Source organism: Schistocerca piceifrons, chromosome 7 (assembly GCF_021461385.2).
Source record: "Schistocerca piceifrons isolate TAMUIC-IGC-003096 chromosome 7, iqSchPice1.1, whole genome shotgun sequence".
NCBI lineage: Eukaryota > Metazoa > Arthropoda > Insecta > Orthoptera > Acrididae > Schistocerca > Schistocerca piceifrons.
This window is the reverse complement of record NC_060144.1, coordinates 136766727-136784631: the sequence shown is the minus strand read 5'-3', so window position 1 is coordinate 136784631 and position 17905 is coordinate 136766727. Positions and strand designations below refer to the sequence as shown.

Sequence of the window (17905 nt, the reverse complement as noted above, 5' to 3'; positions counted from 1 at the left end):
ACATACATTAATTTTTTAGTTGTCATAGCATTATGTAAAATAAATAACAGTTTTATACACATATTTTTTTACTATGAGAAAATGACAATGAGTATAGCAAGTCTTTTACAAAGAATATTAACCATGTCTGATGTAGTGGTCACACTTTACAAGTCCTTCATAAAGTTCCATCATTATATTACACAACAGCCAAGCCTGCTGCCCTGGAAAGTACAAAACATAACACAGACAAGGCATGGCAGCCATTCCTATGTGCTTATGCAAATTTTGCATACACTGATATATACATAAAATTTTTGAAAAGTAATAAAAATCAGCAATACTGCCAGATGCAGCAATTACAGAGCAGTATGTGGTGAACAACTGAAATTTCAGCCTATCATTGGATCTTTCTAATACACTGGTCATCTTGTAGAAGTTATTATGTGTGTCATTGTGTACCATATTGTCTTTTGGTAATATAAACAGGTCTCTGGGCATGAATAAAGAGCTACCATTGATGTACTTAAACTAAGGACAATCAAAATTAAGCCACCACAGTGTACTTTTAACCTTGCCAAAGATTCATTACTACTGTAATCACATTCAAGTATGCAAGTTAACAGACTCACATTTTTTGGCAAAATGAATGGGAGCTCACGAATGCTCTATTTTTTTAAAACAACATGTCGTAAATTCCTATTCATGTGAATATTCTCGAAGATTTTTATTAAGCTGTTTTTAATTGATGTTTGATAAGTAACACTTTTCAACAGTTATGAAATACAGATTTGAAACTTCTGAAAGTACTAGATGTGTATTTGTGTGCAGTATTTATTCTCCACTAGAATGCACAGAATCATTAATCAACTTATTTCAGTCTATAGTCAACTTATATTGTTTTTTGAGAAATAAATTTCTTAATTTGTGCTGTACTTTGTATAGTATGAGGAAGTATAACGTGACATTAATAACAAGATTATAGTATTTTTTATAACACTGCATAATTTCTACTTCTAACTACAATGGTTGCCTTGAATACACATCGCATAAAATAAATACTTTATGTAAAAATAGATGTAGGTATCCTGCAGATCATCACTGAACTAAATTAAATTTTGAAATTAACACATAACTTAGTCATTTTTTAAATTGTTAATTGAAAATGTATATACTAGTCAATGAAATTCATTCAAATAAATGATGAATGATTATAGATCATAGCAAAGGAATTAAAATGATAAAAATTGTGGGGTTTCTGGTGCAATATTAAACAAAATATTAAATTATTCTCACGAATTAACTGCTACTTAATCTTTTCTGTCTTTTGATCACACAAAATAATTTTCAATGCCATTAGAAGTTAAAGGTTCATTTTAACACACTCAGTGACATGAAGACACTACTACATTTTTGCAACGTGTTTGTTCCCTGTTACTCCAAGAAAAGCCTCTATGTGTAATTATTTACATGAGAAAGAACTATGTCACACACCAGGCCATTCTACTCATCCTGCATTCTTATGTAACATTTATATATGTACATACAAACTTTACAAAAGCAGATACATACTCTTCATTTCCAGTCAGCATTTGCAATCACACTTCAGACATTTTAAATTCATGTAATGAAAATATTATGCATGTTGCTGTCTTGACATCTTTACTTGTAATGGTGATAATTGAATTAAAGAATGACTAACAAATTTTTAAATTTGTTCTGAATTAAATTGTACTTTAAAGGAGAAATAGATCAGAACACAAATGTTGCCACAATTCCTTAAGGAAAAATTTAGAAAAAAGGTGAAAATCAGTGGCAAGAATATGTACCATGTTCTACATATGAATACATCATTTTACTTTGCAATCTCAAATTAATCTATTTTTCATATAAAACTGCCAAAGATCTGTTACAGGTTGGAAAGAAAATGTTGACTGCTTCTTTCTCTGTGCAAGACAGCAATAACTAATTTAAAACTTCCTTAATTTTTTTGAAATAATATTTACACACTTACAAACTAATTTGGTACTATGATTACCATATCAGTGGATACACAAAATTTGCTTTCATATTAAGATGGAATATAAGATTACAACAAATATAGTAAACTTATATACACACATTAATGAATCAGATCTCTAAAAGAAATTAGCTGGATGGAAAGCTGTCTCTCCTGATCTTGGGACCTAAACCTTCATCATTGAATCTGTAAATGGATTTCCTTCTTATGCAGATGTTCACATCACTGCATTGACACATCATTCTTTTAAAAAATAGTACAATTTATTTTCAAAACATATATAATTACAGTTCTAAGCTGCAAGTCAGAGAATCAGTACCAATGATATTTCTGAAGAGAGCTTAAGTTTTACACATTCCACTTTCAGATCTCACAAACAATATCAAGTCTCAAACTTGCTGATTACAAATCAAAATGTCATGTCCTTAATCTTGAAGGTAGATATTCCTCTACCATATACACAAACACACACAATGAAGTGTTAGTGCCAGCGATGGGGTAGCCTCCTGGTGTCGAGTGTAGGTGAAAGGAGGGAACGCAAGCTGGCTGAGGGCGGACTGCTGCTGAAGTAGCGAAAAGTCAGGGGTGACTGCAGGTGGCGGTGCCTGATGACCTCACGCTCAGCAGGCAGCGGCCATAGCTCCTAGAAGCACACGTACTAGTTTAAAATTGGAGTCTTACTACTGCAAGATAAGTTATGTACTCACTTGACCGAAAAAAAAAAAAAAAGTTGTGTGATTATTATTTTGTTTGTTCATTTGTAGGTATGGGTCTGCAGTCCAAATACATATTACAAACCCTGCCACAGTACAGTAGCACAGCACTGGAGGCGCAGCCAGTTGATTAAGTGGAGTATCATGCGGTAATTCATTTTCTGCATTTGCAGGAGTGCGATACTGCAACAGTCCATCCAGAGTTGTTGTAAGTATACGGCAACAGTGCACCATCATTTTGATGCAGATGTTTCTGGTGTAGTAAAACAAGTTCGAATGATGAAGAATGACGTGGTAGACCTTTCTCCATGAAGAACCATGACAGGGAATCTCAAGAGAAGTGGGGCCCTGGTGCTTGAACTATTGTGTATCATAATTGACACAATAGTGTGAGAAGTGAAAATTATACATGGATCAATTTTTAACACCTTGTACAACTCTTCAAAAGGCTGCCAAACTGATCAAAAATACTGTCAAACTGAGGCAACAATGGAAATGTTGCTGCTGTGTCAGGCCAATGAGGATGACTTCTTTAGCCACTCACTGACTATGGATGAAGGCTGGGTTAACTACTATGACCCGAGACAAAGAAGCAAAGCAAGCAGTGGATGCTCCACTGCAGAAACAGGTGAAGACGCAACAGTCATTGAGCAATGTGCCACTGAATATTTTTTGGGAGTACTATGGTCTGATGCTAACTGATTAATCTGAGAAATGGCGAAAATCATGGGAGTTTACTACAGAAATCTCCCAATGAGGCTACATGAAGCTGTCAAGATGAAGATTCACGGAAAGCTGTCATAGGGGACGTTTTTGCCAACAATGATGCCCCTGCTGTTTCTGCACTGAACACAGTTATAAATGCTGCTTCTTTGGGTTAACAAATGGTACTTCATCCCCCTATTCTCCTGGCATAGCACCCAATGACATTTTTGACAACTATTGGATGCAGAAACCATTCTGTGGCAGGCTTTTCCAAACGACGAGAAGTAAATTTTCCAGGTGGAAAGTTTCCTGAAAAGACAAAATGAAAACTTCTGCAGCAATCATCTGGCAAGTCATCCACTGCTGGGAAAAATGTGTTATGACTAAGACCATTGCCTAGTTCCATGGATTCAGCTGAATTTTTCTAGGTCTTAATTAAAACTTTATCACTAATCCTTATATATGAGGGTTTCACAAATGCTGACAAGCTGCACCAGCTGTAGTAGTGCCAATGTTTACTAAGGTAGATTGATACAAGCTCTCCTCAGAGCTGTAAGATGGCAAACATTATGGATTTGTGTAGTGAGAGCACAGCATTTGTTCAGTCTCAAGTGCAGAAGCACATAAGAAGTATGGAGGGTAATTATGACAGACAAAGGTGAAGTTCGTGGGCTTTCAACAATATACACAAGTGGTGGGGAATAATCTATGGCAACATGAATGCAAAGGAACAATGATGATGTATTTTAGCTGAACTGTTATTTGGGCCTTCACAAAGTAAAAATCCAGAGGTACTGCACCAATTTCATTCTTTCACTACTGCAAAGATCAGTGACACAGATATTAGTACCAGTGGCGTTGAGAAACAGTTGTAATTTCTAAACTGAACATAGCTCCAGTATTTAATGTAGTTCCTATCAAATTTTATACCAATTTGTGGCTGAATTAGGCCCTCTTTTAAACGTAATCTACTGTAGGTCCCTAAAAATGTATGTTGCCCAGTAACTGGAAAACACAGGTCAGGCCCGACTCCAAGAAAAGTATCAGGACTGATCCACAAAACTACACCTTTATCTCTCCTCTGCAAACCACCAAGAGGTGCATAGCAGAGGGTACATCCCACTGTACCAGTTATGAAGGTTTCTTTCTGTTCCCTTCACATGTGAAGTGTGAAAGAATGACTGTTTTAATGGCTCTGTATGTGCAGTAATTATTTTAATCTTATCTTCACGATCCCTATGCGAGGGGGACATAGTGGGTTGTATTATATTCTGAGAATAATTATTTAAAGCTGGTTCTTGAAACTTAGTTAATAGACTTTCTTGGGATAGTTTATGACTATCTCCAAGAGTTTTCAAGTTCAGTTGCCTCAGTATTTCTGTGATATTCTCCCACTGATTAAACAACCCTGTAACCATTCATGCTGTCCTTCTCTGTATATGTCCAATATACCCTGGTATGGGCACCACATAATTGAGCAATATTCTAGGACCAGTCACACAAGTGATTTGCAAGCAATTTCTTTTGTAGACTGAATGCACATCCCCAGTATTCTATCAAGAAACTGAAGTCAACCATCTGCTTTAACCATGAGTGAACCAACATGTCCATTCCATTTCATATCCCTACAATGTGTTACACTCAGGTATTTGTATGAGTGGGCTGATACCAACAGTGACTGACTGATATTATTGTCATAGGATATTATGATTTTTCTTTTTCATTTTGTGAAGTGCAAAATTTTATGTTTCCTAATGTTTAAAGCAAGCTGCCAATCTCTCTCTGCACCACTCTGAAACCTTATCACAATCTGACTAAATAATGCAGCTTCTTTCAGAAGTACCTCATTATAGATAACTGCAAGAAGCATCACCTGCAGATCTGTATCTGACAATGGCTCTCCATCCAAGATAACATGGTGCATTCTCCCTACCAAAAAGTCCTCAATCAAGTCACAAATTTCCCCTGATACCCATATGCTTGCACTTTTGACAGTAAGCATAAGTGTGGGGATCCAAAGCTGCTATCCAATATCCTGGACATCTGTTTGCTGTAGAATCATAGAACAGTGCCCCCATACCAAAAAATATGGATTCTGAAGACACTGATCATATGAAGCCCAATTTGCTCATTTCCCAAATGACGTCCTGCAAGCCATGGATCAAGACAGTCATGTAGGTGCAGTATTTCTCAATTACTAAAAAGAATTTGACTTGGTACTGCACCTATGCTTATTATCGAAAGTACAATCATATAGGCTATCAAATGAAATTTGTGACTGGATTGCAGATTCCTTCATAGGAGGGGTCCAGTATGTCATCTCGGATGGAGGGTCATCGACAGATATAGAAGTAACTTTAGATGTGCTGCATAGAAGTGTACTGGGATTATTAATAGTAATTTTTGAGTTTTTGCAGATGATGCAGTTATCTATAATGAAGTAATCTGTGAATAAAGCTGCCTAATATTCAGTCAGATCTTGATAAAATTTAGAAGTGGTGCACAGACTGACAACTTGCTTTAAATATTCAGAAGTATAAATTTATGTGCTCCTCAAAATGAAAAAAATGCAGTATCTTATGATTAAAGTCAATGAGTCACAAATGGAATCAATCAACTCGCCTCATACAAATATGTGGGTGTAATAGTTTGTAGGTGATACAAAATAGAACAATCACAAAGGCTCAATCATAAGTAACACAGGTGGTAGATTTCTGTTCACTGGTAGAATACTAGAAGAATGCACTCAGTCTACAAAGGAGATTGCTTACAAAACTCTTGTGCAATCCCTCCTAGGATATTTTAGGATATTGCTACATCAGATATTGAATGTATAAAAAAAAATAGAATAAGGCAACACAAATGGTCATAACTTAGCTTGACGCATAGGAGATGGTCACAAAGGTGCTGAAGAACCTGAACTGACAGACACTTGAAGATAAATGTAGACTATCTCAAGGAAGACTACTCACAAAGTTTCAAGAACCAGATTTAAATAATGAAACTCAGAATATACTACAATCCCCTATCTATTACTTCCACCGGAATCACAAAGATGTGATCAGACTAGATTAGTTACAGCACACATACACAGAGGTGTACAAACAGTGGTTTTTCCTGCACTCCATGAATGGAACAAGAAGAATTCCTAATAACTGGTACAATGGAAAATACTTTCTGCATGGAATTTATGGTAGTTTGCAGAGTGTGTATGTGGATGTGGATGTTGGTTACTGCTGTAGTGTGTGTTGCGAAGTATAATCAGTAACAGGTTTAGTTTGTATGTGTGTGTGGGAGGGGGGAGGGGAGGATCAATATGAAGTCGAAGTTCATTAAACTTATTTCTGTGAATAACTTTATTATTTCCAGATGTTCAAAAAATTAAAAAAAGTAGCAAATGCGTGCTTTTATGGTGACAGTATAGATATAAAAATAGTGCAGCTAGAGAAAAAAAAGGCTTTTTCAGTTTTCTGACACAAGGTATTGTCTGTAATGTGACATAGATAAACAATACAAGGAAAAGTTAGGTTGCTACTTACCATAAAGATGACACATTGAGTTGCAGACTGGCAGAAGAAAAAGACATTATATTTCAGTGAAAGCCTCCATCAGATAAGGAAACATCCACACATTCATTAAACACAAGCAAGCAACACCACTTGCACACATGACTGCCGTCTCCAGCAGCTTGGATCAAAATGTGTTTCCTTTTCTGATAAAAGCATTGGCAGAAAGTTAATGCGTAACTGTCCTTTCATTGTGCCTTTCTCTAACTCAATGTGTCATCTTTACGGTGAGTAGCAATCTATTTTTTCCGTGAATTTTTGATGTTTAACCTGGAGTTTCCCTTATGTGATGTACACGAAAAGAGCTATGTCAGAACTTGTAACTCTGTAACCCTGTATGATTAACTATGTGTGACAACTGCAGATAATCTTAAAGAATGACTATAAATATCACTAATAATATAGCTGAGCAAACATGTTTTTCATTTTGCTTGAATATCATAAAATTAATAGCACATGATGAAAAGATGTAATCAGAGTGTGGTGGTGATTGGCATGATACAAAACTCGTCAACAATAAAAATGTTTTGTTTGAAAATAACACAGAATACATCATCCACAAAATTACAAATTTTTTGTATTTTTTTACTACACAATTAAAAATTTTGTGTGTGTTATTGTGTCTATATTCACACACTACTGAGTTATTTGGGTCATGGAAAGAAGACCACATTGATTACGGATGTTGTAAGACAGAACATTTTGCTCAATTAAGTGTTCCAAAGATCATGTTTATGATAATAATCACACATCTTAATTTTTACAAAAAGCCACACCCATACTTACAATTTAGTTCAGGTAGTCTGCTGGTCATTTAAAGATAAGCGAAGAGTACTGTCCCTTCACAATGAATCTCAATATATGTGGCTAGCTTGGAACTAAAGCAGTTTGTGCAGAATTTTGAGCAAAATCCATTTGTCACACTCTTAAGGCCTAAAGATTAGAAAGTGCTAAAGTCTGCCACTGAAGTAGTTACCAAGACTGTATAATAAAATTATCCTGTATAATTCTTTTACTGTACTTATTTGCACAGCTTGTCACAGTCACACAAGATCGTAAATCTGTAAGTTTTTTAATGTCTTAAATTTTTAGGTACCAGTTTAGAAATCACATGAGATTTTTAGACAATTCCTGTGTGATTTTTACAATATCAAGCATTTTTTTTTCTTATTTGCCTTTCACAAAGACTTAAAGAAGTGAATATAGGTGGAATGTTTCACAATATGAAACTCGAAAGGCTGTGAGAAGTCAACCAGACCACATTGTGATAGGTAATGCATAAGAATAGGATGAAAGGCACACAAAGAAAGAAATGCTAATAATAAACAACATTTGAACTCAGGAAGTCACAAGTGAAAGAACTGATACACATTTTGAAAAAAAAAAGGTTGTAATAGACTAAAATAGGGGCAATCTGTGCAGAATAAACAGCCAAGGTAAGAAAAGTGAACACTGGCTTCAGCAGAATAAACAAAGGTACAACACACTACAGTTATTTGAGGGTTGTTGTTGTTGTTGTTGTAGTCTTCAGTCCAAAGACTGGTTTGTGCAGCTCTCCACACTAGCCTAGCCCATGCAAGCCTCTTCATGTCCGAATGCACAATGCAACCTACATCTGTTTGTACCTGTTTGCTGCTTGCTTCATCCCTCAGTCTCCCTCTACAATTTTTATCCCCCCTCCAATTACAAACTGACAACTCCTTGATGCCTCATGAAATGTCGTTTCAACTACTCCCTTATTTTAATCAAATTGTGCCACAAATTTTTCTTCCCAATTTGATTCAGTACCTTCTCATTAGTTACGCGACCTGCCCATGTAATCTTCAACAGTCTGCTATGGCACCGTACTTCAAAAGCTTATATTCTCTTCTTGACTATACTGCTTATTGTCCACATTTCACTTCCTTACAAGAAGGCTATGCTCAGAAAATACTTTCAGAAGGGTCTTGCTAACAAATAACAGGTTTCCCTCCTATGGCTCATCAGACAATTTTTTTCTGACGTTTCAGCAGGTGTTAGCAAATTCATTCTTGCAATATGTAGCTGGAGTCAGCCCAAACAAATACTACTGCTCGTTACCCTTCTCAAGTGATGCCCAGTTTTGACAGAAAGCATCAGTTTGTTTCCCGTTGCAAAACAAAATGATTTTTATAATGGAATTTTTATGTGCCCATTTGACAGAGTGGTCCCAAATCAGTCCATTGCAAAATTCATTTTTTTGATATGTACTAACAGGGACAGTAAAACATGAAGAATAATCTAGTATTCTAGCAAAGAGCAAGCAGTGCTACTGTGAGGTGATGTTCAGTGCAGGCCAGGGTGGTGCTGTTGCTGCTGCAGTACTGGCTACCGTATTTACTGGAATCTAAGCCGCACCTGAAAAATGAGACTCGAAATCAAGGAAAAAAAATTTTTCCCGAAGCTAATCCGCACCTGAAATTTGAGACTCGAAATTCAAGGGGAGAGAAAAGTTATAGACCGCACCTCCAAATCGAAATAAATTTGGTCCATTGTAATATGAGACACAATTTAGGTCGAATGAATGACGATACAACTACAGTAGTTTGGTTCAAGTTGTAAGGTTAGCAGTTAAGCTTTACCAGGTAGCCATTGCTATGCGTCAGGCGCTCCGTCCGTATTTATACGGGTACCCTACCTTTTTTACGTGCTTCGTCTGGTTTGAATTGATTGCTTATTTTTCTTTGATCTGATAAGTGCCGTTCTCTTTGTTATAGGTGTTTACGTCACTCTAAGCTGAAAATGCATTACTGTACTGTGTCATGCATTGTTTGTCGCATTCTGATAATGAGTGTTTACGGCTTGTCGCCGCTCGCGGCATGGCCTGCTTTTGTGCACACTACCGCTGCTTATAATTTATAAAAAGAAAAAGAGGAATCATCTCATTAGCAAAACAATGGCATGAAAATCTTTTCAGATGCCTAGTCAATTGCTGTGCTTCATTTCTGACTGTATCGCTGTTAGGCATAAGAATAATACAAATATAAACATGACATGATATGTATATTCTTCTGTGTTTGCTGTTGTCTCACTCTAGTTTCGTAGTTTATTAGGCAGACAGGATTTAAATGAGATAGCAGCAGACACGAAAGAATACATGGCAAAATGTTTATATTCATATTACTCTTCTGGTGAAGAGAATACTGCATGTGATTCACAATTCATAAAAGTTCCTATTAGCAACCATCTCTTCTGACAGGTAGGAAAAAATTCAGAACATAGAGTTGGCCATATTGACAAACATCCCAAACAGTCTTGCCAGTCAAATTTTCGTAGTACATTGAAATGCTGCTACATTCAAAGATGAACAATACAGAATTTGTATTTACTTCGTTGAATAATGTATGAAAATGCAGTGGTCGAAACTCGGGGCGGGGAAAAAAGCTCGTCTTCCACCTTTTTTTTAAATTTATTTACTGACGCAGAGGTTTTGGCGCCAGAAGTTATCTTTGTGCCTGCAAAGCATGCCTGTGTAGCGCTACATATATTCTACAGCAGAAGTTAGTTGTGGCAGCACCTACCAATATTTTTCAGAACTTCCGCTTACTTAGAACTCGATTACAAAAAACAGAAAAAAAGTGAGGCTTAGATTCGAGTAAATACGGTATTCTTCCCATTTCACTGTCCTCGTTAACCCATGTTGATAAAAAGACTATTGCACTTGACTAATTTGAGGCTGCTCCATTGAATGACCACGTCAATTTCTGATTAAAAAATCGTTTTCTTCGTGACAGGAAACAAATTGGCGCTTTCCATCAATGCTGGGTGTTTCATGAAAGAAGTGACATGCAGAATTTGTTTGGGCTGACTTCAGCTACATTTTGCAAAGACAAAACTGCAAATATCTCTGGAAACACCAGATTAAATGTGCCTGACAACTGATAGGAGAGACACCCTGTATATATTCCATGTTAACAAATACCTCTTTTTAAGAAATGCTTTCATTGCTGTAGCCAGTCTGCATTGTATATCCTCTCTACTTTGGCCATCATCACTTAATTTGCTACTCAAACAGCAAAACTCATCTACTGCATTTGGCATCTCACTTCGTAATGTAATTCTCTCAGCAATGCCTGATATAACTCAACTACATTCCATTACCCTTCCTTTACTTTAGTTGATGTTCATCTTGTAACCTCTTTGCACTCCATTCCATCCAACTGCTCTTCCAAGTCCTTTGCTGTCTCTGACAGAATTACAATGCCCTCGGCAAACCTCCCAAGTTTCTTCTCCCTTTCATTCCTTTCCAAATTTCTTCTTGGTTTCCTTCACTGTTTGCTCAAAGTACAAACTGAATGACATCAGCGATAACCTACAACTCTGTCTCATTACCTTATCAACTACTGCTTTCCATTTGTGCTCTTCTACTCTTCAAATCATAGTGCAGTTTCTATACTATCTGTATTTTATCCCCGCTACCTTCTGATTTTCGAAGAGTGTATTCCAGTCAACATTTTCAGAAACTTTCTTTAAGTTAAAAATGCTATAAATGTACCTTTATCTTTCTTCAACCTATCTTTCGGAGTAAATAATTGTGTGAGTACGGTCTTGCGTGTCTCAGCACTTCTCTGGAAAGCACACTGATCTTCCTTGAGTTCAGCTTCGCCTACTTATGCCGTTCTTCTGTAAATAATTTGTGTCAATATTTTGCAGCCATAACTTATTAAACTGACAGTTCAGTATCATCCACAACCTACAGCTCCTGCTTTCTTTGGATCTGGAATTACTGCCTTCTTCCTGAAGTCTTTTTTCACACCAGGTAAATATTTTTTTCATGGCTGGCTCTATCAGAGATCTGAATAATTCTGAGGGAATGTCATCTATTCCAGGAGCCTTGTTTCAACTTAATCTTTCAGTGCTTTGTCAAATTCTTGTCACAGTATATCTCCCATCTCATCTTAATTAACTTCCTCTCCCCTTTCTATAATATGACTAGAAATTCTTATACTGCCCTCCTACACATTTCTTCCACTTTTCAGCTTCCCTTCCTTTTCTTTGGACTGGCTTACCCCTGAGCTCTTAATATTCATACAGATGCTTCTCTTTTCTCCAAAGGTCTCTCATTTTCCTGTGGTGACATCTATCACCCGCCTGCTCATGCATGTTTCAGCAGCCTTGCATTTATTCTTTGGTCATTCCTGCTTAGCCATCCATTCTTCCTTCCTCAATCTCATTCTTCGGACATATGTGTTCCCTTTCACCTGTTTTATCTGATGCATTTTTCCTTTTTTCCTTTCACCAGCTAAATAAAATATATTCTGTATTATTCACGGATTTCTATATGCCTTATCTTTTGTCTATTTGATCCTCTGTTGTCTTTACTATTTCATCTCTTGAAAGCTACCAATTTATATTCTACTGTATTCCCTTACCCTGTTTCAGTCAAATTTTGCCTATTGTGCCCTCTGAAACTTGAAATAATTTCTGGTTGTTTGAACTTATCCTGGTCCCATCTCCTTAATTTGGTACCTTTTCACAATTTCTCAAGCTAAATTTCATAACCAATAAATTATGGTCAGAGTACACATCTGCCCTTGGAAATGTCTTATGCTTTAAAACCTGGTTTCCAGATCTCTGTCTTACCATTATACAATCAATCTAAAAGCTTTCAGTGTCTCCAGGTCCTTCCAGACATATGACCTTCTGACATTATTCTTAAACCAAATGATTAAATTTGAGAGATACAGGATTTTAAATTCAGATCAATAATATAGCTGTTTTTCAGTGCCAGTTACCTGCAGTGAGAGGGCCTCATCTCAGGACTCACTGCCACGCAGCCTTCTGCCAGTAAGGCTTCCAACAAGAGACTTCAATGTAGCACCCAGACCTTTCCCTGGAGTCTGAGCATTTTGTTGGCCACGACCTAGTCCTTGTGGATGTGCATCCAAGCATTTTTGATACCTTAGCTGTGAACAGATACAGTTTTTATTCATTACACATTGAAAAAGCATATTATAAGATCCACAACAGCATGACAATCTAAGACTATGGCATAGGCAGAACAAGATAAAAAATAAAAGACGCGAGGAAATTGTCATTTGGTAAGAGTACTAAATAACACCATAATCAGCACTCAAGTTAGAGTATATTAAATCATGTGATTGTTGTTGTCTTCAATCCAGAGGCTGGTCTGATGCAGATCTCTGCACTAGTCTACCCTGTGCAAACATCTTCATCTCTGCATAACTACTGCAACCATACATCTGAATTTAATTCTGTTATCAAGCCTTGGTCTCTCACTACAAATGTATACCCGCCACACTTTCCTCCACCACTAAATTGGTAATTCCTTGATGCTTCAGGATGTGTCCTATCAGTCAATCCCCTCTTTTAGTCAAGTTCTGTTTTTATATGTTTTTTTTCTCCCAAATACGACTCAATACCTTTTCATCAGCTATTCAGTCCAACCATTTAGTCTTCAACATTTTTCTGTAGCACTGTACTTCAAATTCTTCTACTCTGGTGTTGTCTGTAGTGTTTAAGTCTACATTTCACTTCTGTACAAGGTTACACCGCAAACAGTTACTTTCAGAAAACAGTACCAAATATTTAAACTCCTGAAAAATGTAATCTTCTTACTAGAGAAGTTTTATTTGCCCATATCACAATAACTACATACACATATGACTAGTGTCAGCAGTTTAAATTGCCATCTTCACGTCATCTATGTACATCGGTCATTATGCCACTCGATGTAGCACACTGTCATCTAGTCATAAGCATATTTGGGAGCAACTCATTGAAGGAGATGCAGTGTGTAACATTATATATTATATAACAAAACCATACTTGCGGCCAGCCCACATAAAAATTTCTTATAAAATAAATGTTGTTCACAGTGTTTTCCTCACTATTTCTTTACTGAGTGTACACCACCAATTATGGTTTTATTATACAATACATAATGTTAACTGGTGCAGCCTCTTCAACGAGTTGCTCCCAAATATGCCTATGACAAGATGACAGTGCACTGCACTAAGGGGCGAACTAACTGATGTGTGCAGATGAGCTGAAAATGGCAGTTTAAATTGCCAAACCAATTCATCCATATATGTTGCCTGTTTATTGCAATCTGGGTAAATAAAACTTCTCAAAATTCAGAGATCAACTCTCCTGCTGACAATGTCAGGTAACCATACTTAAATTTATAATTGGTGCTAACAAATTTCTATTTTTCAGGAAAATGTTTCTTGTTATTGCCTTTCTACACTTTATATCCCTCTAATTTGGCCGTTGTCAATTTGCTGCTCCAATAACAACCTGGTTCCCCTGGTATTATCTAATTTAAATACATAGTATTCCTTTACTCTTGTTTTCTTTTTTTGATGTTCATTTTATCTTTTTTAGGACACTATTCATTCTTCCAAATCCTGTGCCGTCTCTTACAGAATTACAATGTCATCGGCAAACCTTGAGATTTTATTTCTTCTCATTAAACCTTAATCGCTTTTCCACATTTCCTCTGCTGCTTGCTCAGTATACATTTCAAATAAAGGCTACTACACAGTCATAATACCTTGTCAGCTACTGCCTCCCTTTCATGTCTGTTGACTCTTATAACTACAGCCCAGTTTCTGTATGAATGCAGATAAATTTTCACTTCCTGTATTTTATTGCTGTCACATTCAATATGTCAAAGAGAGTATTCCAGTCAATAGTGTCAAAAGCATTTGCTGAATTTACAAATGGTATGTAGGTTTGTCTTTCTTCAATCTACCTTCTAAGACAAGTCGGAATCAATATTGTCTTGAATGTTCCTACATTTCTCTGGAAACCAAACTGACATCTTCCTGAGGTCAACTGCTACAAGTCTTTCCATTTATCCATAAATATTTCATGTTGCTATTTTGCACCCATGGTTCAGTAGTATTCACACATATCAGCACCTACCTTCTTTTGTATTAGGATTATGAAATTCTTCACAATGTCTGAAGGTATTTAGCCCGTCGCACATATCTTGCATACTAGGTGGAATAGTTTTATCATGATTGGTTCTGCCCAAGGTTATTGATAATTCTGAGGGAATGTGATGTACCCCTGATCCATTCTTTCATTGTTTTTATCAAAGTCTCCTTGTAATTTATCTCAGTGTTCTGTCAGTTGTTCTCATAGTATCATATCTCTGATCTAATACTCGTCACCTACTTCCTTTCCCTTTCCATGATATTGTCTTCAAGTAAATTACAGAACATTAAGGAAACCAGTAAGAAAAATGAACAACAAAGACATCCTGTGGCACCTCCAACATGCTACCTTTGCTGAATGATGGGCAAGGAAGACGATTTCACATAAACAAAAGTTGTGGCAGAATATAAATAATTTAGGAGCAAAGGAAAAAAGTCACTAAATGGTAGAAGCACTTCATTGTCAACAGGTGCACACACACACACACACACACACACACACACACACACACACACACACACACACACCTGTGTAACTCAACTGTGCTGGCCGAACGTGCAATGCTGGGATTGCAGTACAGGGAGGAAGGCATCAGGTGCACGGAATAGGAATGTGAGAGGGAGAGGTAGCAGGTGCATGGGCACAACAGCCGGTGAATTCGTGTAGTGCACAGTGGTGATGATGTGAATGTGTGGACTGGGAGGGGTGACAGAACAGAGGAGGGTAGACTATCGGGTAGAGAATGTGGGTGCAATGGTTAGTGAGATTGGGGCCAAGAGAGTGAAGGATGTGTTGCAACCATAAATACCATCTGCATAGTTCAGAAAAGCTGGTGCTGTAGGGAAGGATCCAGAAGGCACAGGTTGTGAAGCAGCCACTGAACTTTAAGAAATCCACAGCACAACCATAGGAACCTGCATGGCACCCTCCTACTATAACTTGTTTATGGGCCATTTAGAGGAAACCTTCCTAGCCTCTCAATCCCCGTATCTGGTTTATGTTCAATGATGATATTGTAATGATCTAGACATGGGGCCACAACACTCTATCCTCATTGCTCCACAACCTCGAAATATTCTCCCCATTCACTTCACCCAGTCCCCCTCGGCCCAGTTGCCAGATTCCTGCAAGTTGAACTCTACCTCTGATGGTTCTAGCTGTACCTCTGTCCATATAAAGTCCATCAACCACCAACAGTACTGCATTTTGACAGCTGTCAACCCTGCCACACCAAACAATTGCTCCCATTTTGCCTGGCCAGTGGATGGCATAACTGAAGTAATAAGAATTCCCTTGGCCAGTATGCTAAAGATCTCGCAAAAGCCTTCAAATGCAGGTACTACCCCTCAAGTCCAGCCCACAAATAATTTCCTGTGCCATATCTTACACAATCCTAATCCTCCTACTGTCTCCAAAAACCAGTTGCAAAGGAGCACTTCCCGCATCCATATCACCAAATGTCATCCCAGACTGGAGCAACTGAATCCTGTCCTTCACCAGGACTTCAACTGTCTATCATCATGCCCAGAAAAGATGAACTTCCTACCCATGATCCTTCCCATTACTCCTAAAGTGGTATTCTGCTGCCCACTCAACATACACAACATCCTGGGCCACCACTATCCCACTCTCACATGCAGCCCCTTGCTGCATGTGTCATATACCTGTGGAAGACCCAGCTACAAGCCTGCCAGATTCACCTACCCAGCACATGTACTCCAATCCTGTCACAGGCTTGTCCTACTCCATCTGAGGCAGGGCCACCTGTTAAAGCAGTGATGTCATATACTGACTTGGCTGCAATTTATATTCAGCATTTTATGTCAACAGGATCACCAACCAGCTGTCCACCGGAATGAAAGGTCACTGCCAAACTGTGGGCAAGAACAGAGTTGACCACCCATGGTAGAAAATGCTGCTGAGCATAACATGCTCAAGTTCAATGAATGCTTCATGACCCATGCCACCTTGGTGTTTCCCTCTAGTAGTAGAGTGCTAGGTAGGAGTTATTCAAACACCTTCTGCTCTTGTAATCCTCCTGGCTGCAATCTCCCACTGCACCCACGACATCTACCCAACACTCTTCCCCTCCTCTGTTCTGTCATATCCTCTCCAGTCCATGCCTTCACGTTATCCGCATTGTGTGCTGCATGCACTCACTGGCTCCAGTGCCTGTGTGTTGCTTTCCTATCCTGTGCATGTGCTGCCTCTCCCTCCTAAATTCCTATACCACAAACCTGCTGCCTCCCTCCAGCCACCAACTAACCCTCTTCAACCATTCCTCACCCTTCCTGCCTCTTTCTCCCTCTGCCCACCCCACTTGAGACAAACACCCATTCCAGACCACCCGCCAGTCTGTAACTGGCACAATATAAGTGTGTGTGTGTGTGTGTGTGTGTGTGTGTGTGTGTGTGTGTGTGTGTGTGATGAACTTGCTCAGTTTACTGTTGCCTGCCTCCAGTTACTTGAACTGCTACCTGCACTGGTTATCAGATCAAGGAATTCTGTCACTTTCATACCAAGGAGCATGAACTCAGATCAGGAAAAATGTACACCTGCTGTTGTAATAGAAATACTTTAAAATTTCACTCCTACTCTCTCATGTAAATGACACTGGTAAGAAAAGGTTGCAAGTGGATATAAAACAACTGTTTCTTCAGTCACTATCAGCTGACCAAGATGTCGTTCAAGTCTGAAGATTTTAAATTATGAGTTACACTCAGATTTCATCACCTGCATCTTTACTTTGTACATAATTCATACACAACACACACTGAAGTGACAAAAGTCATAGGATACTTTCTAATATGACATGGACTCACCAACGGGCGCTAATGACCGGACTCAACAAGTCCCCCGCACAAATATTGAGCTATGCTGCCTCTATAGCCATCCATAATTGTGAAAGTGTTACCAGTGCGGGATTCAGTGGGCAAACTGACCTCTCAATTATGTCCCATAAATGTTTGATGGGATTCATGTTGAGTGATCTGGGTGGC

The 17905-nt window shown here is 38.0% G+C and overlaps 1 protein-coding gene across 1 annotated transcript in view; it reads right to left on the bottom strand.

Annotated features, from left to right (window-relative positions):
• Positions 1–50: 50 nt before the first annotated feature.
• Positions 51–17905, bottom strand: part of LOC124805516 (protein Fe65 homolog) — a 1158577-nt gene continuing 1140722 nt past the window's right edge. Inside the window, exons 17-18 of the mRNA XM_047266079.1 lie at positions 12737–12907; positions 51–2642 (exon numbers count right to left, since the gene is read on the bottom strand). Of these exons, the coding sequence (XP_047122035.1) occupies positions 12758–12907 (150 nt within the window). The 3' untranslated portion in view covers positions 51–2642; positions 12737–12757. The remainder of the gene's footprint in view (positions 2643–12736; positions 12908–17905) is intronic.